A 17419-nucleotide genomic window follows, 5' to 3' on the forward strand; every position below is an offset into this window, starting at 1 on the left:
TCCCTTTAAAAATGAGGGAAGCCGATCCATCCAGAGTTCTCATGATTCTCCTATACACATTTTTCCTAATCCTTAAGTTAAAAAAAAAAAAAACAAAAACTAGTATCTTCAGTACCATAAGTAATTTATTATATTGTGCAGAATTAAAAGAAGGTAGTTGCTGAAATTTGTGTGAAAGGGTAGAGTTTTAGACTGAGGAATTTTTCTATTACCATCTTGTTTAATTTTGCTATCTGCAAGTCTATAAAAATGTGTTTTATCTCAGCTTCCCGTTTTCAAAAAACTTCAGTGATGCAGCATTACCTGTAGAATAAATTTAGAACATACTGAAATATTCAAGGACTTCCACAGTCTTGATTATGCATAAAAGACTACCCTTCTGTGTATTTCTGTGTGTGGGTGGCGGGGAGGTGAGGAGTCACTACTCACTTTCACATAGGCTTGGCCCAGCCTGACTACCGTTATCTCCTGAGGTTGTTTTACAGTTTCATCACCTTTATACTTTCATACCTGCATGCTTTTCATTTTTTATTACTCCTCTCCAAATCCTTCAAGATTCTAAATCCTCCCTCCGTATAACCTTTCCCTGACCAGCTCAGAAGTAACTTCTTTATCTTATAACATGTGTTACTTTAATGAGTAGCATTCTTGGATACTAGCGATTTAAGTCTTTATTGTTTATCTCTTTATTTACACCCAAGTAAGAGACCTGCCCCTAGGAACTGAGTTTTTACTTATCAAAAGTGTGGGTTCATAATAGGATTTAATGAGTTTGATTTAATATGTTTGATTTGAGCAGTAATTTACCAATCTGTCTTAGATTTGGGGGTCCTCCCATTTGCCTAATAATTTCTTAGGGAATCCTTAGTATATCTTTGATAAACTTTCTGCTTTCCACAAAGAATGTTTGAATATATTTAAATCAATATTTTTTTAATCTACAGGAAATTGAAATAGAATTGGAAACGAAAAGTGACCCGTAATAATTTAAAATGTCTCGAAAAGTTAGCAAGGCATCAAAAAAAATGAACATCTCTAGCTCCCTGGAATCTGAAGATATTAGTTTAGAAACAACAATTCCTACAGACGATATTTCCTCATCAGAAGAGCAGGATGGCAAAATCAAAATCACCAGGCAGCTAATTGAACGGAAAGAACTGCTTCATAATATTCAGTTACTGAAAATAGAGCTATCACAGAAAAATATGATGATCGATAATTTGAAGGTTGATTATCTTACAAAGGTAAGATCATATGTAACTTTTGTTATCTGTGTGCTTTGTTGTCTTCAAACTGCAGATAAATAAGAATTAAACTTATGAATGTATAATCTGAACTTGATACTTTTAACATTTTGAGAAAATAATTATTGGTGTTTTTTTTCTAGCCAAGTTGTTTTTCTGCTTCACTGAGAATTAGCTCTGATATGACTAGCTGGGTAGGAAGAATCAAGATTATTATCACATTATTGAATCTGTTTAATCCTCTACCATGGAGATTTGATTTCTTTTATACCCTGCTATTTGATAGTTCCTGTGTCATAGTACCAAGTATAACAAATTCAGTTACCATAGCTTTAATAAGTTATCTGCCAAATAAGAAGGAATGCCTCAGTCCTTGTTTTTCTGCTTTTTGTGGTTTTTTTTATAGTTAGAGTATTTTATGTAAGACCTGGTAAAGTTGTCACTTGTGATAAAAAAAATTTACAGTGATTTTAGAAAGATAGGAGACACTTCTTAAGTCTTACTACTCTGTCTTCTGAGAAAGTCTTCTCTTTCTGCAGAGAAGAGATACAGAAGATGGTAAACCCTCCATCTTTGCTCTTGACTTCCAGCTCTACCTATCTCCTCCCCTCCCATTTGGTTTCAGTTATGTCTTATCTTTTCTCTGTTAAGTCAGTCTTGGTAGTTCTTGTATAGGGATCATGCTCCTAGAAAAATTTCTTGACCACACGTCTCTAGGAAAATGAAATGTCCTAAACCCCAAGGTCTTGATGATGTAAAGAAATCGTTTAGGTACATTTTAAAAAAACATTAATAGTTAATGTTTACTGAGTGCCTATTCTGTGCCAGACTCTGTTCTGTGAGCTTTTCATGTGTTATCTCATTTGAGCCATACAACTGTTTGAGGTACAGGTGCTTTTAGAGCATCTTCTCTGACCCCATCAAATTAAATGAACCAATAGAATAAGTTAGATGGATATTTTGTGAACTACACAGTAAGTATTAGTTATTGTTGTGGTTATTGACTAAAATAATATTCTCATTGTTTTCACCCTGTTTGTTTTCTGTGCCTTTTATACACGTTCATAGGATTACTTGCCTTGTTTGTTGGGTATTTGTCTCTGTTAATAGAGTGTAAGGTTCCTGAGCACAGGAACAGGGGACATCTTTGTAGTCCCTGTTAGCTTCAATGCTTAGAACTGTCTCTGGCACCTAGCATATGTTCGGCTGTTTCTTATATGAGTAACTGAACCCCATTTGCTCTTGAAAAAATGGAACCACAACTGGTTAATAGCTTACCAAAGCCATTCACATAGAAGTGGTGGAGCCAGGTGGGATTAACACCAGGAAGGCTAAAGCCTGTATTCCATCCAAGTGAGTCTCCTAAGACTTCCTTTTAGGTTCTCTGTGGTGTCACCTACAAAGACTAGGTCACTTGATATTTTCTCAGTGTATCCAGTGGTTTCCCATTTCTTTTCCTTGAGTCATATTTTTACTCCTCAAATGGATTCCCATGGCGATACTGGCTTGTGTATCTCTACCCTTAAGATCTCCTTCACTGGACTCACTGAAGAACGCCAAGGTAGGTCTCCATTCTTTGACCCAGGCAGTCAATAAATAATCTGTTTTTTAAAATACTGATTTATTTTTTGGTTGTGCTGGGTGTCTCTTGCTGTGTACTAGTGGGGGGCCACTCTCTAGTTGTGGTGCGAGGACTTCTCACTGCAGTGGCTTCTCTTGTAGCAGAGCGCAGACTCTGGGGTGCGTAGGCGTCAGTAGTGTGGCCAGGGGGCTGGCTCACTAATTGTGGCACATGAGCTCAGTTGCCCGATTGCATGTGGGATCTTCATAGACCAGGGATCAAACTGCTGTCCTTTGCTTTACAAAAAGGATTCTTAACTACTGGACTACCAGGGAAGCAAGCCCTAAGTATTCTATTAAATGCCAACTGTATACCACATTCAAAATTACATTTTGTTTGGCTACTTTTTAAATTGCTCCTTTTCAACTTGCCTTGTGCTCAGTTGTCAATGGTTTCTCTTTTTAAAGTGTAATGTTTACATTCAGTTCAGTTCAGTCGCTCAGTCGTGTCTGACTCTTTGCAACCCCGTGAATCGCAGCATGCCAGGCTTCCCTGTCCATCACCAACTCCCGGAGTTCACTCAGACTCACATCCATCGAGTCAGTGATGCCATCCAGCCATCTCATCCTCTGTCATCCCCTTCTCCTCCTGCCCCCAATCCCTCCCAGCATCAGAGTCTTTTCCAGTGAGTCATCTCTTCCCATGAGGTGGCCAAAGTACTGGAGTTTCAGCTTTAGCATCATTCCTTCCAAAGAAATCCCAGGGCTAATCTCCTTCAGAATGGACTGGTTGGATCTCTTTGCAGTCCAAGAGACTCTCAAGAGTCTTCTTCAACACCACAGTTCAAAAGCATCAATTCTTCCACGCTCAGCTTTCTTCACAGTCCAACTCTCGCATCCATACATGACCACAGGAAAAACCACAGCCTTGACTAGACGAACCTTTGTTGGCAAAGTAATGTCTCTGCTTTTGAATATGCTATCTAGGTTGGTCATGACTTTCCTTCCAAGGAGTAAGCATCTTTTAATTTCATGGCTGCAGTGACCATCTGCAGTGATTTTGGAGCCCCAAAAAATAAAGTCTGCCACTGTTTCCACTGTTTCCCCATCTATTTCCCATGAAGTGATGGGGCAGGATGCCATGATCTTCGTTTTCTGAATGTTGAGCTTTAAGCCAACTTTTTCACTCTCCACTTTCACTTTCATCAAGAGGCTTTTGAGTTCCTCTTCACTTTCTGCCATAAGGGTGGTGTCATCTGCATATCTGAGGTTATTGATATTTCTCCCAGCAATATTGATTCCAGCTTGTGTTTCTTCCAGCCCAGCGTTTCTCATGATGTACTCTGCATATAAGTTATATAAGCAGGGTGACAATATACAGCCTTGACGTACTCCTTTTCCTATTTGGAACCAGTCTGTTGTTCCATGTCCAGTTCTAACTGTTGCTTCCTGACCTGCATACAGATTTCTCAAGAGGCAGGTCAGGTGGTCTGGTATTCCCATCTCTTTCAGAATTTTCCACAGTTTATTGTGATCCACACAGTCAAAGGCTTTGGCATAGCCAATAAAGCAGAAATAGATGTTTTTCTGGAACTCCCTTGCTTTTTCCATGATCCAGCAGATGTTGGCAATTTGATCTCTGGTTCCTCTGCTTTTTCTAAAACCAGCTTGAACATCAGGAAGTTCACAATTCACATATTGCTGAAGCCTGGCTTGGAGAAATTTGAGCATTACTTTACTAGCATGTGAGATGAGTGCAATTGTGCGGTAGTTTGAGCATTCTTTGGCATTGCCTTTCTTTGGGATTGGAATGAAAACTGACCTTTTCCAGTCCTGTGGCCACTGCTGAGTTTTCCAAATTTACTGGCATATCGAGTGCAGCACTTTCACAGCATCATCTTTCAGGATTTGAAATAGCTCAACTGGAATTCCATCACCTCCACTAGCTTTGTTCGTAGTGATGCTTTCTAAGGCCCACTTGACTTCACATTCCAGGATGTCTGGCTCTAGGTCAGTGATCACACCATTGTGATTATCTGGGTCGTGAAGATCTTTTTTGTACAGTTCTTCTGTGTATTCTTGCCATTTCTTCTTAATATCTTCCGCTTTTGTTAGGTCCGTACCATTTCTGTCCTTTATCGAGCCCATCTTTACATGAAATGTTCCCTTGGTATCTCTGATTTTCTTGAAGAGATCTCTAGTCTTTCCCATCCTATTGTTTTCCTCTATTTCTTTGCATTGATCCCTGAAGAAGGCTTTCTTATCTCTTCTTGCTATTCTCTGGAACTCTACGTTCAGATGCTTATGTCTTTCCTTTTATCCTTTGCTTTTTGCTTCTCTTCTTTTCACAGCTATTTGTAAGGCCTCCCCAGAGAGCCATTTTGCTTTTTTGCATTTCTTTTCCATGGGAATGGTCTTGATCCCTGTCTCCTGTACAATGTCACGAACCTCATTCCATAGTTCATCAGGCACTCTATCAGATCTAGGCCCTTAAATCTATTTCTCACTTCCACTGTATAATCATAAGGGATTTGATTTAGGTCATACCTGAATGGTCTAGTGGTTTTCCCCACTTTCTTCAATTTCAGTCTGGATTTGGCAATAAGGAGTTCATGATCTGAGCCACAGTCAGCTCCTGGTCTTGTTTTTGCTGACTGTACAGAGCTTCTCCATATTTGGCTGCAAAGAATATAATCAGTCTGATTTTGGTGTTGACCATCTGGTGATGTCCTTGTGTAGAGTCTTCTCTTGTGTTGTTGGAAGAGGGTGTTTGTTATGACCAGTGCATTTTCTTGGCAAAACTCTATTAGTCTTTGCCCTGCTTCATTCCGTATTCCAAGGCCAAATTTGCCTGTTACTCCAGGTGTTTCTTGACTTCCTACTTTTGCATTCCAGTCCCCTATAATGAAAAGGACATCTTTTTTGGGTGTTAGTTCTAAAAGGTCTTGTACGTCTTTATAGAACTGTTCAACTTCGGCTTCTTCAGCGTTACTGGTTGGGGCATAGACTTGGATTACTGTGATATTGAATGGTTTGCCTTGGAAAGGAACAGAGATCATTCTGTCGTTTTTGAGATTGCATCCAAGTACTGCATTTTGGACTCTTTTGTTGACCATTATGGCTACTCCGTTTCTCCTGAGGGATTCCTGCCCGCAGTAGTAGATATAATGGTCATCTGAGTTAAATTCACCCATTCCAGTCCATTTTAGTTCACTGATTCCTAGAATGTCGACATTCACTCTTGCCATCTGACCACTTCCAATTTGCCTTGATTCACGGGCCTGACATTCCAGGTTCCTATGCAATATTGCTCTTTACAGCATCAGACCTTGCTTCTGTCACCAGTCACATCCACAGCTGGGTATTGTTTTTGCTTTGGCTCCATCCCTTCATTCTTTCTGGAGTTATTTCTCCACTGATCTCCAGTAGCATATTGGGCACCCACTGACCTGGGGAGTTCCTCTTTCAGTATCCTATCATTTTGCCTTTTCATACTGTTCATGGGGTTCTCAAGGCAATACTGAAGTGGTTTACCATTCCCTTCTCCAGTGGACCACATTCCGTCAGATCTCTCCACCATGACCTGCCCATCCTGGGTTGCCCCACGGGCATGGCTTAGTTTCATTGAGTTAGACAAGGCTGTGGTCCTAGTATGATTAGATTGACTAATTTTCTGTGAGTATGGTTTCAGTGTGTCTGCCCTCTGATGCCCTCTTGCAACACCTACCATCCTACTTGGGTTTCTCTTACCTTGGGCGTGGGATTTACATTACTGGAATACTGGTTTATTCTTGAGACGCTTCCAAGTATAACAAATTAGAGCTACAGTCCTAGATACACAGTTTAAAATCCCAGCCCTTACAGTTACCTTGGACAGATTCCTTAATTTTTTTGTTCCCTGATTTCCTGTAAAATAATAATAATGTTTTGTACTTCATGGAATTGTTAGGAAGATTAATCAATGCACATAAACTCTTAGATGGCTGTGATGGAGTGTGTGCTTAGTCATGTCTGACCCTTGTACAATAAGTAATAGGGGTAGTTATACTTGCTCAACACTATATTATTATTATTATTATGTTGTTGTATCCCATGGTGCTTTATATAAGTTTCTATTGTGGTGGTTTTCTGGTTGGACTGAAAATGTAGAAGAGTAAATTAGTCATGTTCCTGAATTTATGATACATAGTCATCATTGATCCTTGCAAGATAACTTATTTTGTATGTTTATTCTTTTATTACTGTAATTCATTTCCCTTCCTCCTCCTCCTCTTTATGTTTGCCTTTATCTTTTAACATTTATTCTTTAAAAAAATGTTTTTATTGAGGTATAGTTGATTTATAGTATTATATGTTTCAAGTGTACAACATAGTGTATCACAATTTTTATTCTTCAAATTATTTATTGATTTATAAATAAAATCAATAAATCAATTAATTTAAATTAATAAATACGTAAATTCAGCTCTGCTGAATCTTTAAACTGCTCGCATGGTTTCTCTGGTAGTGGCTAATGGGGCCTGCTCTCTAGCTGCAGCGCGTGGGCTTCTCGTCGTGGTGGCTTCTCTTGTTGCAGAGCATGGGCTCTAGGGGGTGCAGGTTTCAGTAGTTACACAGCATGGGCTTTGGTTGTGGCGCGCAGGCTTACTTGTCCCATAGCATGTGGGATCTTTCTGGACCAGGGATCGAACCTGTGTACCCTGCATTGGCAGGTGGATTCTTAACCACTGGACTACCAGGGGGACATCTCATAATTCTTAAAGGTTGTACTCCAGTTGTAGTTATTATAAACATTTATCTTGAAAATTAGTATTTTTCTTATTTTTTCCTTTAAATAAATCTAAACTGCATGTTTTGTTTTAGATTTTATTTCTTTTATAGTTTTTCCTTTCAACTCAGTGCTGTTTTTAAAATCCTTCATGTTACTACATGTACATGTGGTCCTTTGCTTCCAGCAGCCACACAATTCTGGTGTCTACCCATCTGTTCACCCCCTCCCACAGTGATAGGCCCGCAGGTTGCCTCCAAACCCTTGCCACCACATGTGGTGTGGCCTTCTTTAGACATTTCTCTTCCAGACCTGATTTGAGCAATTCTTTGATATATATTGGAGAAGGAAATGGCAACCCACTCCAGTATTCTTGCCTGGAAAATTCCATGGACAGAGGAGCCTGGCAGGCTACGGTCCATAGGATTGCAAAGAGTCAGCCATGACTGAGTGACTGAGCACATTGACACACATACTCAGGAGTGGAATTTCTGGCTGCAGGGTATATGTCTACTTCATTTAAGTGTATTTCCAAATTCCTCTCCAGGGTAGCTGCCTACTCTACTTTCCTGTGTTTGTTTGTATACAAGCACTAGAGTTGTCCTGCTTGGAGACCCCTTCAGTTCAGTTCAGTTCAGTTCAGTCACTCAGTCGTGTCCGACTATTTGTGACCCCATGAATCGCAGCACGCCAGGCCTCCCTGTCCATCACCAACTCCTGGAGTTCACTCAGACTCATGTCCATCGAGTCGGTGATGCCATCCAGCCGTCTCATCCTCTGTCATCCCCTTCTCCTCCTGCCCCCAATCCCTCCCAGCGTCAGGGTCTTTTCCAATAAATCAACTCTTCACATGAGGTGGCCAAAGTATTGGAGTTTCAGCTTCAGCATCAGTTCTTCCAATGAACACCCAGGACTGATCTCCTTTAGGATGGACTGGTTGGGTCTCCTTGCAGTCCAAGGGACTCTAAAGAGTCTTCTCTCCCACACCACAGTTGAAAAGCATCAATTCTTCAGCACTCAGCTTTCTTCACAGTCCAATTCTCACATCCATACATGATCACTGGAAAAACCATAGCCTTGACTAGACGGACCTTTGTTGGCAAAGTAATGTCTCTGCTTTTGAGTATGTTATCTAGGTTGGTCATAACTTTTCCTTCCAAGGAGTAAGCGTCATTTAATTTCATGGCTGCAGTCAACATCTGCAGTGATTTGGAGCCCCAAAAACTAAAGTCTGCCACTGTTTCCACTGTTTCCCCATCTATTTCCCATGAAGTGATGGGACCAGATGCCATGATCTTAGTTTTCTGAATGTTGAGCTTTAAGCCAACTTTTTCACTCTCCACTTTCACTTTCATCAAGAGGCTTTTTAGGTCTTCTTCACTTTCTGCCAATATATTTGCTGTCAAATATGGAAAGAAGTGAGAATCCTCATGGACAGGGGAGCCTGTAGGGTTATAGTCCATAGGGCTGCAAAGAGTCAGACACAACTGAAGCGATTTAACATGAATACATGAGAAGAAGTATTATAAGGTAGAAGAATTAGTTTTTAATTTGTCAAATCCAGGGCACCTGGATTATAAAACAAACTCTTAACGTGTACTACTAAGGTTAAACACTGCCAAATTAAACTGTTATGTGCTGTAGTTTGTAAGATGCATTCTAGCTTCAGAGATGAAAAGTGTGAAGATACGTGAGTCTGGGATTGATGAAGGAACAGTATTCTTAGCCACTCATTTATTCTCCGGAGCTTACCTATGCATTGAACATCCCATATATGAAGGTGAAAATGTCACATTCAGCATTGAAAAAAATGAATTTTCCTGCATGGACTGTAGTGAAAATGGTTGGAAATCACAGGGAGGGTACATTTCTGCTGAATTTAACTTGTTGCTATTAACATTTAAATGGCCTGATTTTAAGTTATTGAGGCTCCCGTCATCAGAAACTTTCAAGTAGTCCTGAATGATCGAGTATCTTGAATATTATATGTATTTCTTCTATGGAAAAAGATTGAACCCACTGTCCAGTGTTCAGTTATTAGTATGAGAATCTTGAAAAACATTGGTTGCCAGTCACAAAAGTGTGGAAACCATAGCTTAAGCAGGATAAGTATTTTGTGTCTCTGGTATAACAGAATTCTGAAAATAGGCAATTTAGACCTGGTATTTACCATTGATATCATTAGAAACCCAGGCTCCTTTTAACCTTCTCGGTGGCTGTAAAAAGAGCATATGTTTTTCACCTCAAAATCACAGATGGCTGATCTGCCGCCACTGTTGTGTCCATGCTCTAGGCAGACACAAGGAGAAGGGTGATGGAAAAATGCAGCATATGCCAAATGAATTTGTTCTTTAAAGAGCTTTCCTAGAGCTCAAGCTGGTGACCTTGATTGACTAGGACTATATAGCATGACTACACCTAGGTGCCAGGAGAGGGGAGCTGGGAAGTGTATATTTTTAATTGGACATGTTGTTGCTGCTAATAAAAATCAGAGTTACGTGAGAAAGAGAGGCGAGTAACAGTTTTTTCCTCTCTTCAAGGTCTTTCTTAGTTCAGAAATAAGTGAATCTGTATAATCTAACATCTCTCCACACCAATATGGGAACAATACAGTGCTTATGTTTATTACAGCTTATTACTGGTGGTATGTTGTTGTTCAGTTGCCCAGTCGTGTCTAACTCTTCATGACCCCATGGACTGCAGCACGCCAGGCTTCCCTGTCTTTCACTATCTTCCAGAGTTTGCTCAAACCCACGTCCATTGAATCGGTGATGCCATCCAACCATCTCATCCGCTGTCATCCGCTTCTCCTCCTGCTCTCAATCTTTCCCAGCATCAAGGTCTTTTCCAGTGAGTCGGCTTTTCGCATCAGGTAGCCAAAGTATTGGAGCTTCAACATCCATCCATGCAATGAATATTCAGGGTTGATTTTCTTTAAGAATGACTGGTTTGATCTCCTTGCTGTCCAAGGCACTCTCAAGAGTCTTCTCTGACACCAAGTTCAAAAGCATCAATTCTTAGGCGCTCAGCCTTCTTTATGGTCCAACTCTCACATCCGTACATGACTACTGGAGAGACCATAGCTTTGACTAGATGGACCTTTGTCAGCAAAGTGCTGTCTCTGCTTTTTGCTGCTGCTGCTAAGCTAAGTCACTTCAGTCGTGTCTGACTGTGCGACCCCATAGACAGCAGCCCACCAGGCTCCGCCATCCCTGGGATTCTCCAGGCAAGCACACTGGAGTGGGTTGCCATTTCCTTCTCCAGTGCATGAAAGTGAAAAGTGAAAGTGAAGTCGCTCAGTCATGTCTGACTCCTCGAGACCCCATGGACTGCAGCCTACCAGGCTCCTCTGTCCATGGGATTTTCCAGGCAAGAGTACTGGAGTGGGGTGCCATTGCCTTCTCTGCTTTTTAATACTTTTCAAAACTAATGGTATAGTTTATTACTAGGACTCATGCTGCTTTGATTTCTCCGTCTCTAAAAACCCAAGCAGATTATTCACAGGATATTTCACAAGCACTGATTCTCATTCCCCACTCAGCTGCTTGCTGACTGAGAGCCCTGGAAGGGGAGTTGCTCAGGCCAGGCTTGCTGATCTTAGAGGACTGTTCGGTGCACTATTATGCACACTTATTGCTTCCTAACTCTCCTTGCTTACTCCACTTCCTTATTCCTCTCCTCCTCACACTTCTAGCCTGTCAGTTTTTAAACGCTAAAATCTCTTTTTGTTTATCTCTCATTAATGGTCCCTGGGTTCCTCATTGCTTGGGAAGTGCTGGAGGGTGTCTCCCTAGCTTGACTGTCTCTGAGTCGAGGGACTTAAATCTAGAAGTCAGTTGAAATTGTTAAAGTTCCCACCCTGAAAAAAGCAGAAGTTTCACTCCTTGTGGTAGCAGTCTTCTTGATTTGCAGAATGGTAATTATGAGGAATGTGGTCATCATTTGTTGATTTAAGGCATTTATTGAGACATGTGACCAGGAATACAGCAATGAATATGACAAGAGTCCTTTTTTTATGGAGATCACATTTAAGTGAGAGACATCGTCATACAACAAATAAGCTGTCTTCAGGGTCATGTGATACAGCATTGCTTAGCAGTGGGAATTTTCTGCTTTAGATAGGAAGTCAGCAAACTTTCTCTGTAAAGGCCTGGGCAAGACAGTAAATATTTTAGGCTTTCCAGCTTGCATATGGTCTATTGCATATTCTTCCTTCTTTTTTTTTTTTGGCTTTTAACAACTTTATAAATGTAAAACCTGTTCCTAGCTTGTGGGCTATATAGGAACAGGACATGGGCAGGATTTGGCCTGTCAATTTGATATATTAACCCTGCTTTCAGTTGTGTGTTAGAGAAGCCATTTGAAGAGTTTAGGCAATTGGACTTATATGTCCTGATTTCTGCTTTCAAAATGTCACTGAAGCAATAGACTAAAAGCAGGTAAGGTAGAAGAGGAAGACAGTACTAGATAATTGCCTTGTGTAAGACTCCCAAGTTTTTGGCTTCATCTCCTGGAGCCATTTATTGAGAAATAGAAGGCTGGAAGAAAACTGATGTAGGAGGTAAAATATAAGTTCTGTTTTGAACACATTAAACTTTAAATGCCAATTAGACTCCCAGATGAAATTGTCACTTTGACTTTAGAGGAAAGTCCATGACTGGGGGTAGGTAGGGGTGTGTGTGTGTGTGTGTGTGTGTGTGTGTGTGTATGTGTATGTAATATACATGTAGTATACATCAGCATGTGAAAGTGTTAGTTTCTCAGTGACTCTTTGCTATCCCTTGGACTGCAGCTTCGTGTGTGTATATGTGTGTGTGTGTGTGTGTGTTTAGTATACATCAGCATGTGAAAGTGTTAGTCGCTCAGTGACTCTTTGCAGCCCCTTGGACTGGAGCTTCCAGGCTCCTCTGTCCATAGGATTCTCTAGGCAAGAATACTGGAGTGGGGTGCCATTCCCTTCTCCAGGAGATCTTCCTGACATAGGGATCGAACCCAGGTCTCCTGTGTTGTAGGCATGTAAGTACCACATAAAGCTTTGTTATTGGATGACATTACCTGGGGAGAGTAGAGGACCCCAAACCAAGTCAAGGGGTAGTCAAACATTAGAAATAGGATAGAGGGAAAAAATCCATCATACGAACCTGAGAAGCTTAAGAGGGTCCTGTGAGTTAAGGAAGAAGACCAAGAGGAGTATCACATAAGGTGAAAGAGGATGGAGTGGTCAACTCTGCCAAATTATGCTATAATGTAAGATAAATATGTAGAAATAACTATTGGACTGGGCATTATGGATAGGATTCATAACCTGAACAAATATTGTTATTGGAATACTACTACTACTAAGTCGCTTTAGTCATGTCCGACTCTGTGTGACCCAATGGACGGCAGCCCACCAGGCTCCCCCATCCCTGGGATTCTCCTGGCAAGAACACTGGAGTGGGTTGCCATTTCCTTCTCCAATGCATGAAAGTGAAAAGTGAAAGTGAAGTCGCTCAGTAAGTGTCCAACTCTTCGTTACCCCATGGACTGCAGCCTACCAGGCTCCTCCGCCCATGGGATACTCCAGGCAAGAGTACTTGAGTGGGGTGCCATTTAGTGTGGGACAAAAACCATATGAAAGTTTTATTAGGGATTGACTTATGTTAATCTGCATATTTTAAAGATAAACAAGAATTGCCTGGGTTGAAAGGGAGAGAGTAAAGAATTTTTAAAATGGACTAAGAGTCAGCTCAGATGTATCGAGACATAAGAGAGAGCATAACATATTTGAGGAATGGTAAGCATTTATTTTGGCTAGAATAGAATTTTCTTTTAAGCTAATGACAACAGGCATGGTTGGCAAAGGCCAGATCAAGAAGGAGTGTAGAGGGACTTCCCTAGTGGTACAGTGGATAAGAGTCCACCTGCCAATGAAGGAGATATGGGTTCGGTCCCTGATCCAGGATTCCACATACCATGGAGCAAGTAAGCCCCAAGAGTCAGCACTACTGAGCCCAACTACTGAAGACCTTAATGTCCTGGAGCCTGTGCTCCACAACAAGAGCAGCCACCACAGCCAGAAGCCCATGCACCACAACGAAGAGTAGGCCCTGCTGTCCACAACTAGAGACAGCCCACAGGCAGCAACGACCACCCAGCACAGCCAGAATTAAATAAATAATAAATAACTTTAAAAAGAAAAAAAGAGTAGTGTAGAATGCCATGAACTTTGGGATTTATTCTGAAGACAGTGAGGATCCTCTGAAGGATTTAACACTGGGGAAATAACATTTTTGATAGCATTTTTAAAAGATAAAAAGGAAGATAGTTTTGAAGATTCGCAAAACTGAAGGCAGGGAAAGAGTAGGAAAGCATTGTCATAATCTAGGTAAGATATGACAGGGATCTAACTGAAGACTTGTCAGTGGATGTTAAAGAGGATGGTGTAGTTGTGACACCTTTTTATGGAATAAACTCAACAAAAAAAAAAAAACAGTGATTTCTGATCAGAATAAGCAATGGGAGAGATGTATCAAATGTGACTGAGATTTTTTTGCTTTGGAGACCAAGGAGATGCAAAGAATATAAGATTAGGTGAGGTGGGTGACTAGGTTCATTTTGGACATTTGTAGCATCACCCATGTGGTAGTCAATTGAAGACATGTAGCAGTCAGGTATGTGGATCTACAATATATGCAGAGTCTGGCCAGGAAAAAATTACCTGGGCAAGGCACCAGCATATAAACCCCAGTTGTCAAAGAGTTTTTCAGTGAGATTAGATTAAGGGAAAAATAATCCCAATGACAGCCTGGTGAAAAACGATTCATGAGGCTTCACAGTCAAAGCATAGTTTAACAACCATTTGTATGAACAAACAGAAGGTTTTATTAAATTTGCAAATTGACCTTGTCATTTACCCTTTTCTCTTAAGATTGAAGAATTGGAGGAGAAACTTAATGATGCACTTCACCAGAAGCAGCTACTAGCCCTGAGATTAGACAACCAATTGACTTTCCAACAAAAGGATGCCAGGTAAAAGTTTTAAAAAGCAACAATACCTATTTAGCAGTTAAAAATAATGTCATTACCTATTCATGCATGTGATTATAAGCTAAAATAGAGAAATCTTAAAGACAGTAATCATTTTTACATCCAGACTAGGAAAAAACTACTTGATATAATACACAAAAATACAGAAAGCCAAAACTTGATATTCATTGAATAAATATTGCAGATATAAGTGACCCATACATGGTCACTTCATGGTCCATGAAAATGGAAGCACTCTAAACTTATCACCACTTCACTTTCTGTCTTTCTCTCAGCTGTTTGTAAGACCTCCTCAGATAACCCTTTTGCCTTTTTGCATTTCCTCTTCTTAGGGATGGTCACGATCACTGCCTCCTGTACAATGTCACAAACCGCTGTCCATAGTTCTTCAGGAACTCTGTCTATCAGATCTATTCCTTTGAATCTATTTGTCACTTCTACTGTATAATCATAAGGGATTTGATTTAGATCATACCTGAATGGTCTAGTGGTTTTGTCTACTTTCTTCAATTTAAGTCTGAATTTGGCAATAAGGAGTTCATGATCTGAGCCACAGTCAACTCCTGGTCTTGTTTTTGCTGACTGTACAGAGCTTCTCCATCTTTGGCTGCAAAGAATATAATCAGTCTGATTTTGGTGTTGACCATCTGGTGATGTCCATGTGTAGAGTCTTCGCTTGTGTTGTTGGAAGAGGGTGTTTGCTATGACCAGTGCATTCTCTTGGCAAAACTCTGTTAGCCTTTGCCCTGCTTCATTTTGTACTCCAAGGCCAAACTTGCCTGTTAACTCCAGGTATCTCTTGACTTACTACTTTTGCATTCCAGTCCCCTATAATGAAAAAGGACATCTTTTTTTGGGTGTTAGTTCTATAAAGTCTTGTAGGTGTTCAAAGAACCATTCAGCTTCTTTGGCATTACTGGTTGGGGCATAGACTTGGATTACTGTGATATTGAATGGTTTCCCTTGAAACAAATGAGATCATTCTGTCATTTTTGAGATTGTACTCAAGTACTACATTTTGGACTCTAGAAGGGAAATTGAAGGCAGAGGGGAAAAGGAAAGATATACCCATTTGAATGGAGAGTTCCAAAGAATAGCAAGGAGAGAGAAAAAAGTGTTCCTCAGTGATCAATGCAAAGAAATAGAGGAAAACAACAGAATAGGAAAGACTAGAGGTCTCTTCAAGAAAATTAGAGATACCAAGGGAACACTTCATGCAAAGATGAGCTCAATAAAGGACAGAAATGTTATGGACCTAACAGAAGCAGATGATATTAAGAAGAGGTGTCAAGAATAAATAGAACTATACAAAAATATCTTCATGACCCAGATAACCATGATGGTGTGATCACTCACCTAGAGCCAGACATCCTGGAATACAAAGTCAAGTGGGCCTTAGGAAGCATCACTACAAACAAAGCTAGTGGAGGTGATGGAATTCCAATTGAACTATTTCAAATCCTAAAAGATGATGCTATTGAAATGCACTCAATATGCTAGCAAATTTAGGAAACACAGCAGTGGCCACAAGACTGGAAAATGTCAGTTTTCATTCCAGTCCCAAAGAGGGGCAATGCCAAAGAATGTTCAAACTACCACACAATTGAACTCATATCACATGCTAGCAAAGTAATGCTCAAAATTCTCCAAGCCAGGCTTCAGCAGTATGTGAACCGTGAAATTCCAGATGTTCAAGCTGGTTTTAGAAAAGGCAGAGGAACCAGAGATCAAATTGCCAACATCCACTGGATCATCGAAAAAACAAGAGAGTTCCAGAAAAAACATTTACTTCTGCTTGATTGGCTATGCCAAAGCCTTTGACTGTGTGGATCACAAGAAACTGGAAGATTCTGAAAGAGATGGGAATACCAGATCACCTGACCTGCCTCTTGAGAAATCTGTAAGCAGGTCAGGAAGCAACAGTTAGAACTGGACATGAAACAACGGACTGTTTCCAAATAGGGAAAGGAGTACGTCAAGGCTGTATATTGTCACCCTGCTTATTTAACTTATATGCAGAATACGTCATGAGAAATGCTGGGCTGGGTGAAGCACGAGCAGGAATCAAGATTGCCGGGAGAAATGTTAATAACCTCAAATACGCAGATGACACTACCCTTACGGCAGAAAGAGGAACTGAAGATCCTCTTGATGAAAGTGAAAGAAGAAAGTGAAAAAGCTGGCTTAATACTCAAGATTCAGAACAGTAAGATCATGGCATCTGGTCCCATCATTTCATTGGCAGATGGGGAAACAATGGAAACAGTGAGAGACTCTATTTTCTTGGGCTCCAAAATCACTGTGGACAGTGACTGCAACCATGAAATTAAAAGATGCTTGCTCCTTGAAAGAAAAACTGTGACCTACCTAGACAGCATATTAAAAAGCAGAGACATTACTTTGCCAACAAAGGTCCATCTAGCCAAAGCTATGGTTTTACCACTAGTCATGTATAGATGTGAGAGTTGGACTATAAAGAAAGCTGAGTGCCAAAGAATTGATGCTTTTGAACTGTGGTGTTGGAGAAGACTCTTGAGAGTCCCTTGGACTGTAAGGAGATTCAACCAGTCCATCCTAAAGGAAATCAGCCCTGAATATTCATTGGAAGGACTAATGCTGAAACTGAAACTGCAATACTTTGGCCACCTGATGCAAAGAAGTGACTCATTGTAAAGGACCCTGATGCTGGGAAACATTGAAGGCAGGAGGAGAAGGGGATGACAGGATGAGATGGTTGGATGGCATTACCGACTCAATGGACAATAGTTTGAGCAAGTTCCGAGAGTTGGTGATGGACAGGGAAGCCTGGCATGCTGCA

At 40.6% G+C, this 17419-nt stretch overlaps 1 protein-coding gene across 3 annotated transcripts in view; it reads left to right on the plus strand.

Annotated features, from left to right (window-relative positions):
• The window catches only part of PIBF1 (progesterone immunomodulatory binding factor 1), a 231186-nt gene that overhangs the window by 414 nt on the left and 213353 nt on the right, over window positions 1-17419 (plus strand). For all 3 annotated transcript variants that reach the window (XM_027557667.1, XM_027557670.1, XM_027557669.1), the window contains exons 2-3: window positions 945-1244; window positions 14483-14583. In XM_027557667.1, the coding sequence (XP_027413468.1) occupies window positions 993-1244; window positions 14483-14583 (353 nt within the window). In that variant the 5' untranslated portion in view covers window positions 945-992. The remainder of the gene's footprint in view (window positions 1-944; window positions 1245-14482; window positions 14584-17419) is intronic.

The sequence above is a fragment of the Bos indicus x Bos taurus genome, chromosome 12 (genome assembly GCF_003369695.1).
Source record: "Bos indicus x Bos taurus breed Angus x Brahman F1 hybrid chromosome 12, Bos_hybrid_MaternalHap_v2.0, whole genome shotgun sequence".
Lineage (NCBI taxonomy): Eukaryota > Metazoa > Chordata > Mammalia > Artiodactyla > Bovidae > Bos > Bos indicus x Bos taurus.